The following is a 21,032-nucleotide window of genomic DNA, read 5'->3' as shown; positions in this document are numbered from 1 at the left end:
AGCGCACACACACCATTTGAATGGCAATGCCCATCAACTTTTTTGTGGGGGGAGCTGGCCCCCTCAAATATTTTATTGCGGGGCCTGAAGGGACCCTCAGCCCCTAGGAGCTGGCTCCAATGCAATGGCGTGCATTGCTGGGGATGAAGTCATACCGTTAGAGAATCAAAGCCTTAGCAGCACCGAAGTGACTTTCCCCCGGGCGGGGGGGGGGGGGGAGGAAGCCTGGGCAGTGTGTATGGAGGTCCTGGTCTGCCCAGACGACAAGACTTCGCTGCTGTAGTCCAATGGAAAGTAGATCAATATGTTTGGTTGCAAGGTGTACAAGGCACCATTCTACTGCCTTGAAGACTCCACTCCGGATAGAAACACTAGAATTGCAGATTTGGAAGGGACCTAGACGGTCATCTAGTCCAACCCCCTGCAATGCAGGAATCTCAACAAAAACACCCACGGGAGAGCAGCTGGGTTTTTTACTGATTGCATGGGGGGGGGGGGACTGCTTCCCTGCCCACACTTGGATACACCCATGCACTGAGCAAAATAAAGGAAATTACTGAGCTACAGAAAAAGGAAATTTGCAGAGAAACATTTAAAAATAGATGCAGGAAATATTTAAACACTGTAATTTTATTCTGAGTGCTGTTTATTTACATTTCACTTGTAATTACCCTGCAATTATGGAAACTTCCAGCAGAGTGTAGATTAATGTGAGGAGCAGCAATTATGGTTAGACTGTATTTCTAATTGTAAAAAGACTACCTTCCCATGAGACAGAATCATCCAGGTTTGAACTGCTGTATTACAGAAAAGAGCATTCGGACAGCATAAACAAAAAAGTCAGGACTTTTTACAAAACCTTGGCAGTTCTTTCTTCCTATGGGTTAGCATCTAGGGAAAAGTTTATTTCCTTCCTTTAAAAAATGAACTTGTAAGAAATTAGTTGTTAGATGACAATAGTAGTAGGAATTTTAAATCAATTTCTTTGTATACTTGTACACTATGCTTTTCGATAAAAGAGGAAAATGCTTTAAGTGATTAAAATCACAACATGCTATCATAACTACAGTTTTAAGTGGAAAAATAGGAAGAGATGGGATGCAGGGAGTGGGGAGTCAGTTACTTGGTATGCCACTGTCCTCCAGTTCCTACTTTCCTGCCAACAAAAGCCAGTGGAAGCTCTAGAAACGATGGACCTTAGACAAGCCATGCTCTTTCAGCCTCAGCTCTCAATCTAAAAAATGGGGTTAACATTAATGTACGTTACAGGACTGTCTGTAAGTTTAGACTGTGCTAAGTTTAGGCATATATAAAAACTAAGTATTGTTTAGCTAGATTTTCAGGAAGCATCTGTTTTTCTAGGAAACCAATAAGATCAGATTTCCTTTTCTTCAGTCAGTGATGAGAGACACTGTTCAAGGATAAAAATAACCAAAACAAGCAAGCCTTCAAAGAGTCTTCCATCAGATAACTTTAAATCCCTCTGTATAGCTTCTGTTTACTACTGCCCTCCCTTTCAAAAATATTATTGGAAGCAGGGAATATAATTTCTATAATTCTATGGTTTTACTGAGCAGAGCAGTAGCATGTTTTTGGTATCAACTACTCCCCAACCACTGTGGTATAAAACATCACATTCCCAAGCATAAGTCATTGAACTTTACAATTAATACTGCCAATAGAGTCAAAGAAAAATAAGGAAGTTTCTGAAGTATAAAAAGTGATTTTATTAATGTATATGTACAAATTTACAAAGCCAGAAACTGGAGAAATACAAACAGCGTTCAACCATAAACTGCCTTTTCTTTCATTTACAGAAAATCAATACCACTTGATTCCATTTTAAAAAAAGTAAACAAGGGAAAAGACGCAATACATTGACAGGTTGGGTAAATATTCAGCCTGGCTTTAAATGTAGACAAAAACCCTACTTTTGCTGGAACCTGACAAGAGGGGCTCAGAACTGAGTAACAGAGAAATGCTAATTTTCCCTCTCCTCACTGCTAATGGCTTCTAGTACACATCCACCAAGCAGCAGCTACTGAGATGGGGAACAGTGCTGGATAGTGAGCAAGGGAGAACATATCCACCCCATGCTTTCACCAGTGAGCATTCAGAGACAGGAGCAGCTGATACAGCAATGTGCAGGCACACAGCTGCTGACTGGCTCGTGCTGACTTAAGTGCTGAGCCAGCTACCCCTACCTCTCTTTGCCCACCAATGAAGGCATTAAGAACAACCCACCAGTCAGTGCTCAAGTGCTCAGTGGAGGAGGCTGAAAATTGCTTTCTGTCCCACCTCACTATAGCCACACCAATGAAACTATTAGCATGTTACAGCACCAAAAGTATATTCTAGGGTAACATTACAGGAAAAATAGCTAGTCTGATACAGGTTCTAGGACAGAAACAAGAACTGATTCTATGAAATCTAGCAAGAAGAGCAATGCTACCAAAACCAAGGTGCTGGCAAACATTAGGAATGGAACAAGGGGTTCAAATCATGCAGAACTGTGTCTGTTGTGAAAAGAATGTGCATCTTTAATTTGCATGTTCTGTAACACCCAATTGCAAATGGTCATCATCTTGTAGAAATATTTCCAGGAAGTGGAAGAACACTTTTGGGCTTAGCAAGGAAGAGTCAAAACGGCAGGTTCCATTTCCAACTCCACAAAGTGCATTAATAAATTCTGGTACCAGCTCTACCCAGGAACTGGACATAATGGTATTCCACCTTTGTGTGAACTGGGATTAGGAGGAGTTTAAGACAGGAGTGGTCAAGCCTATTCATTATTTCATAAGCCTATTTGCCAAATACACCTCTAAAAGGATTCACAAGTCCACGCAATTTCTCTGTCAGGTCGTTCAACTGAAAAATATGTATCCTCAAAAAGTTACATTTATCCAACAGTAAAAGTTTCTGAACTGTACATGTGTGGTTAAAAAACAAAATAACAACAAAGTTGACTCATGTGCTTGAAGTAGCTTTCCGCCTCTTGAGTCGAGATCGCCAGTCATCAGGCAAAGCCTCAAAATTTGCATTTCTCTCTGCCATACCACTGTGAAGAACAAAACATTAGGATTGCCAGTCAGCAATGGGAGAACTAAAGAAATCAAGATTTCTGATATTTTCCAGACTGTGCCCATTTGTGAAGGCAACCAATCCCCCAAAGAACCTGCTTTCATGTTTACGCAATACCTACTTACAAAGCATGTATCCAACTAGCATGTCCTGCCAGTGCAAAGATTTATGCTTGTACAATGGAAATGTTTCCTACTCTCCTCCCCTGTTCCTGTCCTCCCCAAATCTTTCTGGAGGGTTAAGTGAACCCTAGAACAGATTTAGCAGGCACATGGGGGGAGGAAGAGGGGAGTTCTGTTGTGCAAACATAAATCTTTGCAATGATGGGATGTGTTACGTACCACCCACATTCACTATTATATCAATACATAGTATGATATAGCACATTAAATCCATTCTGTATATAAGGAATGTCACAGAATTAATAAATCACTTCATATGCAAGAGGAAACTAACTCTTTAAAGGAATGCTGCAAGTACATAACATTTCTTTCTCTTCTGCCTCACATACACGGTTTCCCCCAAGGTTGTGCTGTGACTTCTGGAAATTAGGCCTACAAGCTTGTCTACTGAAACCCCCATATCCATTTCTGTTCTGCATGTGTTACATTCCCCATCTTCAATTTTTCCCAATGCCCCTGAAAACATGACAAGACTCTCCAATCTTCCTTTAAAAAAGAACAGCTACAATTAGACCAACCCAAACCCTGCAGTGGCACAAGTCACTTAAACCAGCAACCATGGGCTGACAGTTCACACTGCACTAATTTACCTAAAGCAAATCACACTGGGCGATGCAAGGAGTGGGGTGCTATCAGACCGTATCTTGCTGTCTCTCTCATACCTGATTAACTGCTGCTGTTTCCATTCCTCAATTCTCTTCTGTGAGATCACGTCCCGATCCTCATCACTTGAGCTGGAGTTTTCTTCCTCATCCAGTTCCCGCTGAATGCTCTGCCACTTCTTTACAAGAGAGGGCATCTTCGTCTTGGTTTTTTTTCTCTGCGGGGAAATATTTAGCATGTTACCCTGATGACTAGAATTAGGCCTCCATGAACTCTTCATTCTCACTCTTGTTAGGGATAAGGTAGGCAAGATAGGAAGGAAAACAATGATTTTACCCATTCTTTTTGCTTAATCTCACATTAGAGTAGATCATAAAAAGTGTTCTGGCTAGCAGAGCACACATCCCAGCACAAAAGCCACAATGGCCCCCAAACAAGAAAACAAACAGAACCAGCTTGGTATCTCTAAGGTGATTAGGCCTCAGGGGAGTTGGTGGACTCAAAGATCTAAAAAGAGCACCTCCTTCTGTAATGTGTTTCTAAAATCCCAACAGCTTCCAGTTTTGAAGCTGCCAAGTGGCTCATTCCGTACCTACTGTCATACAAGATGTATCAGTTCTAAAGTCTAGCAGAGTAAAATAATACACATTTCAACCTATATGAAGCTTGTCCAATTTCTGGCATGTACAACGACAGGAAGTACAAATTTAAGTACTCACCTTGCCAGCTCTCCTAAGCTTCTTTGACTTCTCTGGAGGTAGTGTTTTGGGTGGCGGTGGGGACAGTGGAGGAGGTGGTGGAGGTGGCGACAGCTGTTCTGTAGTGCTAGCGGCAGGAGCGGCTCCTTGTGTAGGAACTGGCTGTGTGGTGCTGGCAGAAAGACCAACAGGCACACTGCACTCAGAATAGTTCATGAGTGCCGGCTGCGTTACTCCAAGGAAACTCTGTTGCAAACTCACCCCTGGGGTCTGAGGGCCTGTATACACAAAAGGGGGTGGGGGTGGGAATTATTTCCAAAACACTTTTCCAGGGATATCAAGCAGCTAAGCAGAAGGATGTGGATGTTACTCACCAACACCTATGACTGACTGCCCGTAAAGCACTGGACAGCTTCCAATGGTTGCTGCTCGTTGCACCAGTCCAGCACTGATTTCAGAAGCTTTCCTCTTAAGAGATTTAGTGGAGAGAGGTGCAGATACGTTGGCCTCAGAGTTGGCCTGGAAGCAGACAGATGTCAATTAGTTTGGTTCTTTTAAATAGTCTCTGTACATTTTTGGAACATGCATGTCTTATAAAATTCCATGTAGTTTCAGGGAAATTGTCTTGGATGTGTAGGAGTTTTTACACTAACAAATCAAATCACTGCAGATTATCTGATGGGCAATTTTAGTTCTTGTAAAAAAGCAACATTCATTTCCTCTATCTGAAACCATTCTGTTGGCTTCTCACTTTGCAACATCACTATCACAGCATGTATTTCCATATTGTATACGGGTCACACAAATCCGTTTTACAAGGCACAAAACTTGAATGGCAGAAACAAACTACTTTTCATTTAACTGACTGCTATAGAAGATTGTAGTAGAAAGTTTATGCTACAGGCGGCAAAGAGGGCAAGACGGTTTTACAATATAAAATGCAAGAATGCAGAAGATTCACAGGTCAAAGCTGTGGTCACATTCACAGGTCAATCCATGTGTGATACTAGCTTTTATAGAACTGCTAGAGGGTCTATATGCACTAACTTACTTGACTGTTGGCAACTGCTGGTCGGAGAAGAGGTTTCAGTACAGCATCTTCCTCTGTTCCTGGTGCTGGTGGTTCCTCATCTCCATCATCCTCCATCTCTACTTCCTGTATTTCCCCATCTTCCCCTGGTGGGGGAGGGGGTGGCGGTGGGGGTGGGGGAGGGGGTGACTCTGGAGGGGGTGGTGGCGGTGGTGGCATTTCCAAAGGTAAAGGGGGCTGAAGTACAGGGACAGAGGGCTGGAGCACAGTCCAAAATGGACTGAGAGGCACAAGAGAGGTAGCTGCAGTTTGACTAGAAAGAGGCTCTTTAAGAAGAGACCCTAAAAATGAAAAAAAAAGAAAGAACATCATGTAGGTTTTTTTAATTACCCCATACCTGCAAGAACTATCCACCCATCTTATAACTTTCCTTCCACTGTTATGCTGCTTCTTTTCAGAGAAGAAAAACTTCATTGGGAAAGTATTATAATGATCCTACTAACCAGCCCCCAATTTTAAAAACCAAATGGGAAAAACAATACAAGCAGAAAGGAATTATACTTCCCATGTCAATATGGCATAGCGGGTATGCTATATGAACCACATGCATAACAATCGGCAGTGATATCTCTAGAGTGAGGAAACTGTGGCACTATGGATATTGCTAAACACAGGACCACAGGCCCTAACACAGGACCACAGGGCTTGTTAGCTGTGGCTGATGGGCACTCAACACCTGGAGGCCAGCAGGTTCCCCATCCTAGTACAGAAAACTGTTTTGCAAGTAATGCACTAATTTCAATTCATCTCCACCTGGCTGAATACTGCAATACAAAGAAGGATTTCTGAGCAACTGCCTTTGGTCATTGAATATACTTACAAGAAGTAATAACAAGGAGCCTACCTACTTAAAAACATTATTCCAAACTGGGTTAACTTTCTTTTAGCAAACCCTCAAGGTCCAGTACCTGTAGTATTATCAGACGATTCTGCACCAGACTCCATTTTCTCCTTTAGTCCTTGTTTAGGAAGAGCTTCCATTTTATTCTCTAGGATTTGCCCCTCCTCTTCCTCCTCCCCATCTGGGAACTCCCATTGGGATTCGCCTGATTGTTCGTTAACATAGAAATAGCGTCTATGATCCCTAAATCACAAGAAAGAAAACAAGGTTTTATGCTCTCGCCCCTGCACTGACACAATGATATAGTCCTCTCCCGCGACAGCGGAGTGCTCTCACAGGAAGAACCTCTTACAGTAGGACTGCTGTTCACAAAGGCAACAAACAGCTTTGAGGAAGGATTTGCAAGATGGGCTTACTCCAAACTGTTTGCGCTGCTGGCTCTGTGATCACAGCCCTGACCCTCCACTCTAAAAGTAGAGGGTTATAGAAGCAGCTTGTGGCTGGTGTGCAATTAAAGGTTCAAGGATGCATTAGGAAATAGACTTTTTAGGTAGTCTCAGGATTCATTTCCTTCCAGAATAGCAAAAAGAGAAACAGCCCAATTTATGAAAGATGGCTGCTCCCCCATGGACTGCTGCAGTCACATTTATGATACTCTTGGTGTCAGACATAGTGAATTGCTACTGAGAGGGAGAGGATCTGGGAGCTGAAAAACAAAAGAGCAAAGATTTCAAATAAACAAAAAGAATCAAGAAAGGCAAATATAAGAAGAAATAGTTTGGTCTGACCTGCTGGCAGGAGACAGTTATCTTGTTCTTCGTTGAGATCCTCAGTGAGGGAGCTTTCCATAAGGACACAGGCGTTACTTGGGAGCGGAGTTCCTGAGATCCTGCAATGTGCACAGAGCTCTCGCATGCGCGACCCCCCAAGCCCGCCCTCCTTAGCGCATTTACACTCAAGAGTAAACACCAGCTCTGTCCAATCGCGGAATCAAATCCATTTCAACACACTTAACACAGACTTTATATTTCTCCAATTTTTGTGGCTGGCTGAAACTCTGTATGTGCCAGAGGCTCTCTGCCCGCTCAGCACCGCTAAGTGCAGCTGCTCTCAGTCTCCAGACAGATGACGGCACGTCGGCAGGTGGTGATGGTCACAAATCATGTCTGAGATGTCAAAGGTGAAAGGTGAAAAGGGGAGAAGAGTGCGTACCTGTCCCAGTGGCAGGACCAGCCTTTAGGGGCGGCGTTTATTTCATACTGTTTTAGCTGTTCAGCTGCATCTTGCAATTTGCGTTTGAGGTAGTTTCCTTGGAGAGCTCCTTCCCGCCAGTCTGCAATACGGGTCTATACCAAGCAGGCAAGGAAAAATCATGAAAAACCTGTAGAGACAATTGGTCTCATGCACATCACTTTCCACTTAACTTTGCAGTTCTACACAGTGGGTGGAATTCAATGTCAGTTGTTGTGTTTGCACACACATGACAGCTTGCCAGACAGAACCATCTCTTCCTCTCCTATCCCAATGTATGCTGTTCTGTGGGTTCTACTGACCCCCCCCCTGTGCCAATTTTGGAGGGCACAGGGGGCATGCAAGGGAGAGGGCTGGGAAGCCCAGTTGCACAAGGAAAAATCCAGACTGGTTAGATGAATCTCACCCAATGTTAGTAGCACTAATACAAGAGTCAGCACTAATGACAGAGAACATGATGAGAACTACATATAGATCAAGAAAACCTCAGATACGTTACTGGACTAAAGCATTCTGCTTGAGGGCCAAGTGGGAGGGAGCGGGAAGGAACGAGGGAGAGGAAGCCTGTTATCCATGCCATAATACTTAAAACTTCCTAGATTCCTATCACACTGCAATGCTGCCAGTTGTTTGGCTCCCTATGATTAATTTTCAATAAAAGGTAAACTTTCGTTACCTCAGTCTGCAACAGTAGCATGTGGAAGTTAGAGATGGATTGTCTACTGATGCCCAAGAACTCCAGCTTGCTTATCAACATGTTGGCCAGCTCTCCAATCTGAAACTGCCAGAAGTAAAGCAAGCAAGGGGTCAATAATTTTGTGCTAGTCACAATGCACAAGGCAATTGCAATGCTGAAGTGTACAAGACACCATCTGTTTTAACAAAAAGAGGTGTGATCTGACCAGTAACTTACAATTGGCAAAAAATTGTGCCAAATTCTGAAAGTATGCTCTGCCCACAGCATTAGCAGCCATTTCGCAGGAATACGTTGAGGCTATCTAATATTTTCTCTACTTTTAACTCAAGTGTTACACATGGATAATCCATATGGCTAATGCAACTATTTTCAATTTATTCTCACACGAGAAGAGACTGTCCCATTTCCCAGTGCCAACATCTTCTAAACAGCAACACTTAATACAGGGATAATAGGTACAGGGAACACACAAAGAACATAATGGCTGAATGTTATTTCCAACTAAGTATTTCTGACAGACATTAACAACTGCATTTAAGTGCCACACCTTCCTAATTCCCATCAAGAAATACATTATTTGCTACTAATACCTGACACACGTCACTAAAAAGCAGTATCAGAAGCACCCCTACAGGGTAATAACCTAGAAGAATTTCAAAACTACTCTGCACAATAAAGCTACACAGCTTTGAAGTCTCCTAGCCAAGGTTAAGTACTGATAGGGATCTAAAGGCCAATATAACCCACAAGAAGGGTGGCAGTTTCAAACTGAGTTGAACTACAAACTTCATGTGTACACATTCATTGTGTGCTCAGATTCAGTCAATAATCAATTGCATACTTTAGGTATCTCCAATCAGTATAGCAGCACCCAATCATGCCATGAAAAGGACCGATACCTGTGTGACAATTTCAACTGACTGAAGAAAAGCAAGTAGAAAGAAAAAAAAAGCCAACTCAATTTGAAGACATTTGGAAATGTGTGAACTGCCTCAAGTAATATTGCTTAGGTTTCGCAGCAGAACCATAAACCCACATACCTTTAAGTCCTGCTCCTCATCTTCTGCTTTGAAAGTCCCTTGTGTTTTCACTTTGTCTTGCAATTCCTCTGTGTCTGGCTCATTGTCCGAGTTCTGCTCAGCCACTTCTGGTTCTTCTTTCACCGCTGAACAGAAAACAAGAGGGGGTGGGGAGTGTTTGTAAGTCATTCTCCATTTAGTGCCCAGTATATCTTCCCTTTTACAATGGACTGGCATAGGTAAGAAGAATGATAGGCAACTTACTAGGGGAAGGGTGGGGAGGAGAATCCTGCCTTTTCAACCTACTATGTTGGATTATGTTTTTCTTTAACACAAGAGACCATTTCAGACACTGGATTGGAATTATTGGCGTGACCAGTATCTTCCTACCTCAATCTTGGGGAGACACACCTAATACCCACTTAAAAAACTGAAGGGTGAGATTCACCTAAGGAGCCCATCAGCAGAAGCTCTGGGCAAGGGTTTCTGCTTATGCAACAAGGTTTCCCCCTGTCCCCTGTCTTTTCAAATTGGCTCAGGGGTGGAGGTCTGGAGAACGTGCCAAACAGCACACAGGGGGAGGAGAGGAGGGATTGTTCCATCTGACATGCTGAAATGGTTGCATAGACAGAATGTTCATAATAGTGCAATGCTAAATTCCACCAATAGTTTCCCTCCTTAGTAGCACTAGATATAACTGAAGAACCAAAAAGGATCCTAAGCAGGAGACTCTTACCCGCTTGTCCAGGTTCAGGACTCTCTTGACCTGTCTTGCTAGACCCTCGGCTGGTGGATTCTGGGCTGGCAACCCCAAAGAGCTTCCATTTTCCTTGCTTGGGTAGCAACCGTCGTGCTAACTCTGACTGACTTCCATCAGAAAGTGGACTGGAACCCGAAATACTCCCATCACCTTCTTCTAAAGCACGTAGCTCTGCCTGTAAGGCAAAACATTACTTCAGTGCTGGGGAACAACTTATTTGTTTCTCTTCCTATTCCTCTACATTTGTTTACATGTCCATTCTTTCAAATCAGAACCAGTGAAGGCGGTGAAGGTCCTGTGTGAGTGCCTGGAGGCGGTTGGAGGATGGATGGCGGCTAATGGATTGAGGCTGAATCCTGACAAGACAGAAGTACTGTTTTTGGGGGACAGGGGGCGGGCTGGTGTGGAGGACTCCCTGGTCCTGAATAGGGTAACTGTGCCCCTGAAGGACCAGGTGCGTAGCCTGGGAGTCATTTTGGACTCACAGCTGTCCATGGAGGCACAGGTCAATTCTGTATCCAGGGCAGCTGTCTACCAACTCCACCTGGTACGCAGGCTGAGACCCTACCTGCCCGCAGACTGTCTCGCCAGAGTAGTGCAGGCTCTAGTTATCTCCCGCTTGGACTACTGCAATGCGCTCTACGTGGGGCTACCTTTGAAGGTGACTCGGAAACTACAGCTAATCCAGAATGCGGCAGCTAGACTGGTGACTGGGGGCGGCCGCCGAGACCACATAACACCGGTCTTGAAAGACCTACATTGGCTCCCAGTACGTTTCCGAGCACAATTCAAAGTGTTGGTGTTGACCTTTAAAGCCCTAAACGGCCTCGGCCCAGTATACCTGAAGGAGCGTCTCCACCCCCATCGTTCTGCCCGGACGCTGAGGTCCAGTGCCGAGGGCCTTCTGGCGGTTCCCTCATTGCGAGAAGCAAAGCTACAGGGAACCAGGCAGAGGGCCTTTTCGGTAGTGGCGCCCGCCCTGTGGAACGCCCTCCCAGCAGATGTCAAAACGATAAACAACTACTTGACATTCAGAAAACATCTTAAGGCAGCCCTGTTCAGGGAAGTTTTTAATGTATGATATTTTAGTGTTTCCTGGTTTCTATGGAAGCCGCCCAGAGTGGCTGGGGGGGCCCAGCCAGATGGGCGGGGTATAAATAATAAATTATTATTATTATTATTATTATTCTCCCCTAGTACAGCTTCTCTGGACAGAGATTACTTCAGAGGCAGTAGGCTTCAACATTGCAGAAAAATAAGACATTTATCTTTTTCATGAGGTTATCCTATTAAATGCAAAGGTTCCGCCTGCACCTGATTAGAAACTCAGGCTGCTTGTATAGTTTTAAGAGGTTTCAGATGCAGGATTGCTACTTGTGCACCCTTCTTAAACCGTCATATATTGAAAAGGAAGAATCAAGTTGAGGAGGCAGGCAAGCAAAGATAGGATCAGGGCCTACTCAAGTCGAGCTGTGCACTCCCCACAACAGGACCAACTTTACATTTTATATAATTCATTTGTTTAAGTATTTTAAAGCTATAAACTTTTTTGAATACTTTGGCAGAAAGGTGGTATATAACTGAAATTGATCAATCAAAATTAAAGACCAATGGCAGGCCAGCCACAACTTTCGAAAGGGGGGAGGGGACACAATATTAAAAAAAGTCTTCTCAAAGAGTTGCACTACTCAAACCACAGTACAGTACTTTGTGACTAGAAAAAGCAACACCTCCTTGAGACAGCTAATGACTGTTGTTTGCAACATAACGAGGAATGAAGGAAACAACTTGACTTGCCCTCTGCTGTTCTCAAAATTTCTGCATCAATTCAGTGTTTTGTTTAAAAAAATCATGCATAGCCCTCAGTGAAGTTTCAGTGGTGGACCATTTATCAAATAGACAGCAGAGAGAGGCAAATGGCTCATAGAAAAGTTCCCACAACTTCACTGCAAATGACTTACCTTCTTCCTCTCCAATACCATCTCTAGCTCAAGAGTATCCTGCTCCTCTTCCTCCTCTGCACTCTCCCCTGATTGCACCACACTACACAGGTCCTCCTGAGAAGGGTCTTCCCCAATATCTCGGTTGCCTTCCAGCTGCTGATCAACAACAGTTGCTACTTGCTCTGGTGCCACATCATCTTCCACCAATGGATCCACCTCCTTACAGATAACCTTCCGCCTCCAGCGCTCCTCTTCCTCCTTCACCACCTCAGGAAGTAGTGGAGCCAGCAGTGATGCAGCCACTCCCTTTTTCTCTTCTTCATTATTTGAAAGGGCCTGAATACCTTCATTCAATTCCTGTGAAAGCAATATGATTTTGCACCAAATCATTAGCTTCCTGCAATCAGTCACAGAGAACATGAATAACCTCCTTAAAGAAAAAGAAGTTTCTAGTTCTCATTCTGCAAAGTTTGCTAGTGTGTGTGCCCAGCATTTAACAAAGGTCCTGGAATCAGAGCTTCCAATGGGATGATGAGAATTGCTCAGAGCATAAAAGTCCTATTTTCCAGACTTAGTAATTGATATCCTTTTAAACAGAAATGCCAGAAACAAATTGAGAAACTTATATATACAAACGCTGTGCTCTTCCACTGAGCTATCCAATCCCTCCCATCATTTTATGACTCTCTTGAATTATCCATATGCAGCAAGACAGATCTGTCTATAATTTATTTATAAAACCCTGATAATATGACTTATGCTGTGAACATGCTCTGCACGGGAGTTCTTGCTCTAAAGTGCATGCAGTTCATTCTTGCCATCTGGAAAAATAAATCAGATGCCTACACAGTGCAAAACAAATATAATAGAGAAAAGTGGGGTTGCTGTTTTTTCTTCTCTTAAATTTCCATTAAAAAACAACTATTTTAAGCCAGTCAGGCAAATACTAACCTTCTTCAATTCACGCTTCACAAGAGTTGTCCTACGTCCAGCACTGCTGGCAGCTGTAGCACCACCACCTTTTCCCTGGGAGCTTAGGTCTGCAACCACTTGGCAGTTTTCTTCAGCATCTGTCACAGAACTAAGAGAAAAGCAAATTCAGCAAGGGAAACTCAAGAAGCACCAATTCATTCTCCTCTTCTGTGCCATTCTTACCTGGGCTGGTAATGCTGGATCCCCTGAACTTGTGTTGCAAGGTACTGGGGCAGCTCCCAGGTAACCTCATTAGTCTGAGTATTCCAGTAATAATAGCAGCCTGTGTTTTCGTCCCAAACTTCTTGCCAGTCTCCCATCTCCACTCCAACTATAGGAAGAAAGCAAGACTTCAGTGAGCATCCTCTCCAATTTGAGTATCCTCAGCTTTGCTCTATATACCTAGAGAAGATTGCAATTATATCCTCTCTCATCACTCTCAATTGTTATCCCACCCAACATTCATCAGCTGCCTTTAATAATCCTTTGAAGTCATAGACCTGGGCAGATTAGCCAAAAAAGGCTCCCAACTTTCATCTTCACACCACAACCAAATTGCTTTCAGTTAGAAAAGACATGGTAATTCATGGGCTATCAACCCTTGCAATGCCTCTAGTATACAAGCTTGTGTAGTAGCACAAGCTATTACATGGAGCTCACCTCCTGACAGGGAGCACTGAGTGTCATATTGCCACTCAGCCACCTGGTCTGTTCCATTTGCAGTTGCCAAAACTAGACTGGAAGCAGACTCCTTGGGTTCTGGGCGTGGAGGAGTTGGAGGTGGAGCAGTGGAGGGAACAGTGTTCTCAGCAGGCTGTGAAGGTGCTGTAATTGCATCTATTTCCTTTAAAAATACAAGTAAGATAAAACAGGACATCATTTGACTCAAAAAATTAAGAGCATTTAAATATTTGGTAATAACGAAGAAAGAGAAATTGCTCAACCCATACATCAAAGATTTAAAACATCTATCCATCAGTCTAAGGTTGTACACCTTTTCATAGAAACTGTAATGTACTGCTGTGAATATCTGTATGTTCTACCCAAGTTGAAACAACAGGATTAATTATTTAATGAATCAAAACACAATTCCTACTAACCGCTAGGAAGTTGGCAAGGGTACTGTCAATGTCTGTTGAATTATTGCCATTTGCATCTGTAGGCTGTGCTGGTTTCTCAGACATCTCACTGTCTTCTTCATCGCTGTCTTCATAAGCGCCAAGTAAACATAAGCCACCTAGAACAGAAAGTCAATGTGACCATAACTGAGATAATGTATTAAAATAACCTACACTTGATTTTAGCCGAAAGGCCAAGAAGCCCTGAAAATTTGCTCCAGAGAGTCCTCCAGCTTTTGAGGATGTGCTGGGGGCTCCAGGGGATAGGAGAAAGTTTCATTGTACAAGTGGAAGTCAGCTGTGCTACTGAAACAGCAACGTTGGATACAACCAGTCTTGCAGACACTGGCACTAGTGTTGCTTTCCCAAGCCTAACCTCACAGCACAGAATAAATTATGTCAGTGACATCAGAGTGCCTTGCACTAATGTCAAAATTCTTTTTTTATCCACAAAAGACAGTCCTGTTGTCTTTGCTTTATCACTAGTATGTGAAATAAACACTGGAAAGATGCTTTCCAAGTTTACCCTGTAAGAATAAACAGCTCATCTGCCCTAATTTTCAAGGAATGGTTGCATGGAAAAATCTGAAAAAGCAGGCAATAGTCCCATAGTCCTGAAAAGACAAGTTCAGTCAAACATAAATAGACTGAGGGTTTTTTTTTCATATTAAAGATGGCATTGAGGCCAAAATTCTTAATGTTCACAACCTTCTATAATCTCTAAATCCAATCAGCCCCCTCTAAAAATGAGCAACAAGCCACAGTAAAGTACCCCTGATATTTTCTAAGGTAAAACACAAGACAAAACGTCTGTTAATAAAAAACACTAAAGGCATCTGTCAGGAGCTGGAGTCAGGCAGAGGTCAACAACAAAACAATATAGCAAATGATGTGAGTGAATATAGCAAATGTTGTCAGTGAAGTCAACTCTATTCAAAGAAACAAAACAGTTCAGTCCTGGTGGCCACAGCTACCCTTCCCAGTAGGTCTTGCCCCAATGAAGCAGTTCCAAGGATTGAGGATCTGTCTTCCCACCGCTCTCTAAGGTTTCCCCCACCCTTCCTTCCCCAGCAGCCTAAAGCTTCATCATCTTGTCTCTCGTTGCTCTCCTCTCTTAATTTCTCTGCATGTTCTGGGAGACCAAGGGGGAAGGGAGCTACTTGCAGCAGGCAGGGGAAACTGCCTGCATTCTTCAGCAGCCTGCCTCATCTCTATCTCCTGGTCCCCCTCCTCTCCTATCTGAGTCTGAACTGCGCTCTGCCACAGCCTCTTCTTGCTCACTAAACCCTGCTGCCTCTTCATCTTCTGACACCTCCTCCTCTCAGTCTGCTCCCTCTTCTCACTCGGACCACTCATCATCGTCCCACCACCAAGAAGGCTCTGGGCCTTCTTCCCTTGGGGGTTGCCCAGCTGGTGCCTCTGACTACTCCTCTGCATCCAGCCAGTCCATGACAGCATCCTTCTCTCACAAGGATTTGTTTGTTGCTTTCACATTGTTCTTAAGATTGGTACACATCCACTGTATACCAATAACTTGACGTTTGCAACTGCAGATTAAGTTAGTACTAAAAGGGAAATTGACAAAGGTGCTACCTGTTGGTTTGACAGCTACAGGCCCAAGAGGCATGCTAGCTTGAGGCGGGTTTGGGGCTGTCCTTGGAGCCTCTTCAGTCACTTCAAATTCGTCTGGAAAAATCAAATGCAAAGAAACAGATGAAACTGGAAACTATAGTTGATGCCTTCTTGGTTTGCTCATACCATGAAGAGAGGAGAAAAAGGGTCACATGAGTAGGCAAAAGCTCTCTTCATATCTCAGCTCACTAAATTAAGATATGATCATCTGAATACAACCATTCTTAGAAAGGCCATCCTTAACACTTTATTTTTAATTTTCTATTACTATAACATTTGTGAATTAAAAAAGCTCCAAAAATGAACACCTACTTTTAACTCACAGGTCCAGCAATTAAAGTTCCCCCCAACAAAGCTTTAAACCAGCAATTTGTTTATTGAACTGAATAAAGCATTACACTAATTGCTGTGGGTCTCCACTTGTATTTTTCAATTCAAAACAAACCCCTAAAAGTGGCTAACAGCATTAAATTGATAAAATAAGCATTAAATACAAAATTACATAAACTAAAACAAAGGTAACACAAGTTCAGAAATTCAGTTCTACAGCAGAAACATATGACAGTAAATACATCATTAGAATTTGCCATAATTTGAGGAAATAGCAAAAATTCTACCATAACAAGAACAAAAGCAACATTTAAAGAGAGTAAAACGTAATATAATTTAATTAGCATACATATTTAACTAGCAATCCCAGGGGATAGGGGAAAAATACTTAAGACACACTGGAATGAGCTATAGATATAGGGAAACTCTTTATTTAGGACACAAGCCCCTATGCTAATTAGCTTTTTATTGTTTTTAATCAGTTTTAGAGACAGCAGCGTGCTGCTAGAAAGAGCAAAACTAACTATATCTTCAGTTTTGGCCAATTACAATCATAACATCATTTTTGGTAAAGGCCTCTTTACACCATTCTAATAATTTCTTAGCATCTTGCCAGAAGATTCATTTTACTGTGCAATATATAAACAGCTGCATGACATCTAGTCACCTTCTCTGATTTTCATAGCACTTGCGTCATAACACTTTGTTGTGGGAAAGCACAATCTTTGCCCTCAGTTAGAGTAATCATTGTTACTGAACGCTATGTAGAATGTGGTTGCCTGAGTGTTAAGACATTCCACCTGGATAATTCCTGTGCTGTTGCAAGTGAGAAGAGACAAATTCCACACAGTGTTTTAATTATTGTGCCTGACCTTAAATGTGCTAGTACAGCACAAAATCACTCATCTGATTCTATTCATCTCTAATCCATCTCTTTACCATCACCCTACAAAACAGCACGTCCTTCCTCCTGGACCCCATTAGCTGGAAATAGCCTGTAACACAATCAACTTGACGTTTTTCTTATGAGTTACTAGTTTATAAATACCCTTTAAAAAAGGTAAAGTAAAGGGACCCCTGACCATTAGGTCCAGTCGTGACCGACTCTGGGGTTGCGGTGCTCATCTCGCTTTATTGGCTGAGGGAGCCAGCGTACAGCTTCCGGGTCATGTGGCCAGTATGACCAAGCCACTTCTGGCGAACCAGGGCAGCACACGGAAACGCCGTTTACCTTCCCACCGGAGCAGTACCTATTTATCTACTTGCACTTTGACATGCTTTCGAACTGCTAGGCTGGCAATACCTTACAGATAGATAAATAAATCAGTATCAGAGAAAGACTACCGCAAATAAATCAGCAAGAATTTACAATGCCTTTTCAGCTCAACACAATCATTTGGAATTCCCACCTCAGGAAAACCATTGAGAGAGGCAGTGAAAACCTGGTTCTTTATTAAGCTTTTTAGATAGTGATGCTATACTGTTTTTATAGTGTAATGTATTTTTCTGCTAAGTGTTTTATGGAATTTTTCAGTTGTCCACTGCTTTATTCTTTGCTGCTTTTATGTATAAGCTGCCTGAAAAGCCTTCAGGGCTAAAAATTGAAGGGTATGAAACAGAGTAAATAAATAATAAAAACCATTCTTACATGCACCTGGGAAAATCCTAAAACAGTTTTCAAATAGGCTTTCGCACTTGAGAAAATATATTATCAGTTCCTCCCAGCATTGTTTGCATAGCAGCTACTGTCTGTGGACTGCCGCTGCAAAACATTCTTCTCACATTGCTGTTTAAAGCCCTAAGTGACTTAGGCCCCAAATACCTGAAAGACAGCTTCCCAACAGACTATACTCAGTACTAGGATCAGCAAAGGGGGCTCTCTTGGAAGTTCTGCTACCCTCAGAAGTGTGGGGAATGACAGCCCAGGAGAGGGCTTTCCCTGAGGCAGCCTCTAATTGTGGAACTTGCTTCCCAGGTGTTTTTGTCATATACAGTGAGGGGGGAAAGTATTTGATCCCCTGCTAAATTTGCCCACTTGCCCTCTGACAAAGAAGCCTCGAAATCTTACTGACTTGGAGAGGACCTGAAAAGAGGAGTGGGATGTGTGCAAACCTGGTTGCCACCTACAAGAAACGTCTGACCTCTGTAATTGCCAACAAGGGTTTTGCCACCAAGTACTAAGTCATCTTTTACTTATTTCACTCATTATAATGCACATCAATCTCTGACTTTTGTCTTCTGGGTTTCTGGGGATTTTCCTGTTGTTATTCTGTCTCTCACAGCTACAATAAACCTACCATTAAAATTATGGACTGGTCATTTCTTTATCAGAGGGCAAACGGGCAAATTTAGCGGGGGATCAAACATATTTCCCCCTCACTGTAGTTTCTGCCATATGCTGAAAAGACCTAGGCTTTGACAGTAAAGGTATATTGTTTTGCGGCACTCTCCTCTTATGGTGAATCTAAACTGTTTTGGTTGGGTTTCCTGTTCTACATTTTATAACCATAAACATTTTACTTGGTTTTAATAACTATATGATTATATTGTTGTAACTACCCATGGGTGTTTCTGGTGACGGGTTGGTAAGAAAACTTATAAATGTGTACATGCACGCACAAATCAGTGTACATTGTGCTTTACAAAACAACACTCCCAACAGAAACAAATAGAGCTTGCAGTCTAAATAACAATGGGGTGCATAACAATGGAAATTTTAACAAATAAATAAATAAGCTAAAAGATGCAGATTTAATTATACACTGATGTTTCTATACATGCCTACAACATCCATATTGTGAAGCTACAGGGAACATACTAAAGCACATCTGGGTCTGGTTAGTGCTTGGCTGGAATGCCACCTGGGAAGCTGGCAAGATATAAATACAATATATATTACATAAATAAAAATGAGAACACCCAAGAATAAGGGGATGTACATAATATGAACTATACTATACTACACAGTACTGGTACTAGGATTGCTGGAGAGCACAAATAGAAAATGCATCCAGTCGCCTGTCCAGATCATTCTCTCTCCTACCCACCCCACAGGCCAAGTTTGACAGGTGGGTGGGGCTGTCTACCTATCAATCACCAGGCATCACAATTACATGAGATGACCCATTTTTGCCTACATGGTTTAGTGATGATTAGCTGATCACTGAGTCTTGTGGAGCACTATGCATGACGCTTGGCAGGCTCACAGCTGATTGTGTACAACCTGTGCACAGAATTTCCCAAGCTCTGACAATCCATTGATAGCCAGTGCTTGGGCAGCCCTGTGCAAGGAATATCATAGAAAAAGCTCCTTTAATCCAAGCTCTTGTCTGTAATAGACAGCAGATGTAGGGCAGGTGGGTGGCTTGGCTGAAAGGATCTGGTGGGCCTAACTGAGCCTGTGGAACAAAGATTCCCCACTAATGTCGTAGAGTAACATGGAGTCAGCATCCTCCTCCATCATACACCAATACTCCTCACAATATACCTGCTATACGAATATGCACAAGAGCACTACACTAATCCCTATTGAAATGGCAGCATCAGCCCAAGCTAAAGTTGCACAGGAACCAAGTAGTCTAGGTAGAACAGGAGACTGAACAGGAACTCAGAAACATTGTGTCTCCTGTTCGGTAGGCTAATCTCACAGGGACAGGTCGGATCAAGAGAAAAAAAGGAAGCATCTGTATGTGTATTTTGTGTACAGGATAGAGCAATCACCACCTTGGAGAACGAGAGGGTCATGACTAGAAAGACAGCACAATCCTATGGGAATTTACCTGGAAATTTAATTCCATTGTGCTCAATGATGCTAACTCCCAAGTAAGCCCGCACAGGATTTCAGCTTTATTTCTTTACACTGCTTTTGCTAACTAGATTAAAGGGACAATAGAATTAAGCTAAACATATCGAAGAACAATAGCCCGGGAAAGGGGGGGGGGCTCTGAGGAAGCACAGCGAGTACCAACAAACCCAGGCAAACTGACTAGGAGGCCTGGAAGTTAGGATCTCCCAGCCTCAGGCTTCCCGTCTGCAAAATGGGCAAAAGCAACGGCCCAGGTCATCCAGTAGTGGGAAGGGCGACCGAGATTATGAATTTGAAAGAGCCCTTGGGAACCTCGTAAGATAAACAACGAGGACTAGGATAATGGTGTTGACATAGTGGAAACGATGCGCCAGTGCAAGGAACGGGGCCAGAAGACGGACACACCCGGGTGACACGATCAACCACAGGGACCAAACTACTGCGGCGAAGGCGCCGGGGGCGGGAGGGGGGCTGAGAGGCGGCCTTATAAACAAACCCTTAAACGCCCCCCAAAAAAAACTCCGCGCTCTCGCGGTGGGGAAGCGCCCCATTGAGCGTCCCAAGACCAGGTACTCTTTCAGCGGAAGCCCCGAAGGGACACGAAGCCCCCCGCCAAGCGCCTAGGCCGCGCGGCCTGCCTGCCTGCGCCCTCACCCGCTTCCGACGCCGAGTCCCCCTCGCCCGGTGCCGCTTCTTCCCGGCCTCCGCGAGGCCCAGGCGGCGACAGCTGGAGGATAGGCCTGCGCCCCGCTGGCGCCGCCCGCGACTTCTTCCCCATGGGAGCTGCTCCGAGCCTCACTCCGCCCGCGCGAAGGAGACGCCGCCGGAGAAGGCAGAGGGAAGAGGCCGGACGAGGCGGAGAGAAGCGAGCGGCGCCTGGGCCTGCCTGTCCGCCGAGGGTGGGGCGGGGGCGCAAAGGGTGTCGGGATGCCGGGGCGGGGCCTGCGACTAGCCCCGCCCCGCCTGCCAGGCGCGGCGCCGGTTTCCCTGACAAGGGCCCCGAGCGAGGG

General features: G+C 43.7%; 1 protein-coding gene and 1 long non-coding RNA gene across 3 annotated transcripts; one reads left to right on the top strand and one right to left on the bottom strand.

Moving 5' to 3' along the window:
* The first annotated feature begins 335 nt into the window (after positions 1-335).
* On the top strand, positions 336-2,531 carry LOC309368025. The gene is made up of 2 exons (XR_014167489.1): positions 336-1,034; positions 1,446-2,531. It is a non-coding gene; the product is annotated as an uncharacterized lncRNA (long non-coding RNA).
* On the bottom strand, positions 1,704-20,928 carry FNBP4 (formin binding protein 4). Of its 2 annotated transcripts, XM_081907684.1 has the most exons (17): positions 20,677-20,928; positions 15,849-15,941; positions 14,238-14,374; positions 13,798-13,981; positions 13,321-13,468; positions 13,117-13,246; positions 12,184-12,522; positions 10,199-10,397; positions 9,484-9,608; positions 8,423-8,527; positions 7,708-7,841; positions 6,563-6,738; positions 5,616-5,935; positions 4,939-5,083; positions 4,586-4,842; positions 3,926-4,083; positions 1,704-3,058 (listed from the first exon to the last, which is right to left on the bottom strand). In XM_081907684.1, the coding sequence occupies exons 1-17, from the start codon at positions 20,798-20,800 to the stop codon at positions 2,968-2,970; spliced, it is 2,865 nt and encodes a 954-aa protein (XP_081763810.1). In that variant the 5' UTR covers positions 20,801-20,928; the 3' UTR covers positions 1,704-2,967. The 2 variants fall into 2 exon arrangements, with proteins under 2 accessions (XP_081763810.1, XP_081763811.1); XM_081907685.1 differs by lacking the exon at positions 8,423-8,527.
* Positions 20,929-21,032: the final 104 nt, after the last annotated feature.

The sequence above is a fragment of the Podarcis melisellensis genome (assembly GCF_964234715.1).
Source record: "Podarcis melisellensis genome assembly, chromosome: 1".
NCBI lineage: Eukaryota > Metazoa > Chordata > Lepidosauria > Squamata > Lacertidae > Podarcis > Podarcis melisellensis.
This window is presented reverse-complemented; position numbering and strand designations above follow the sequence as displayed.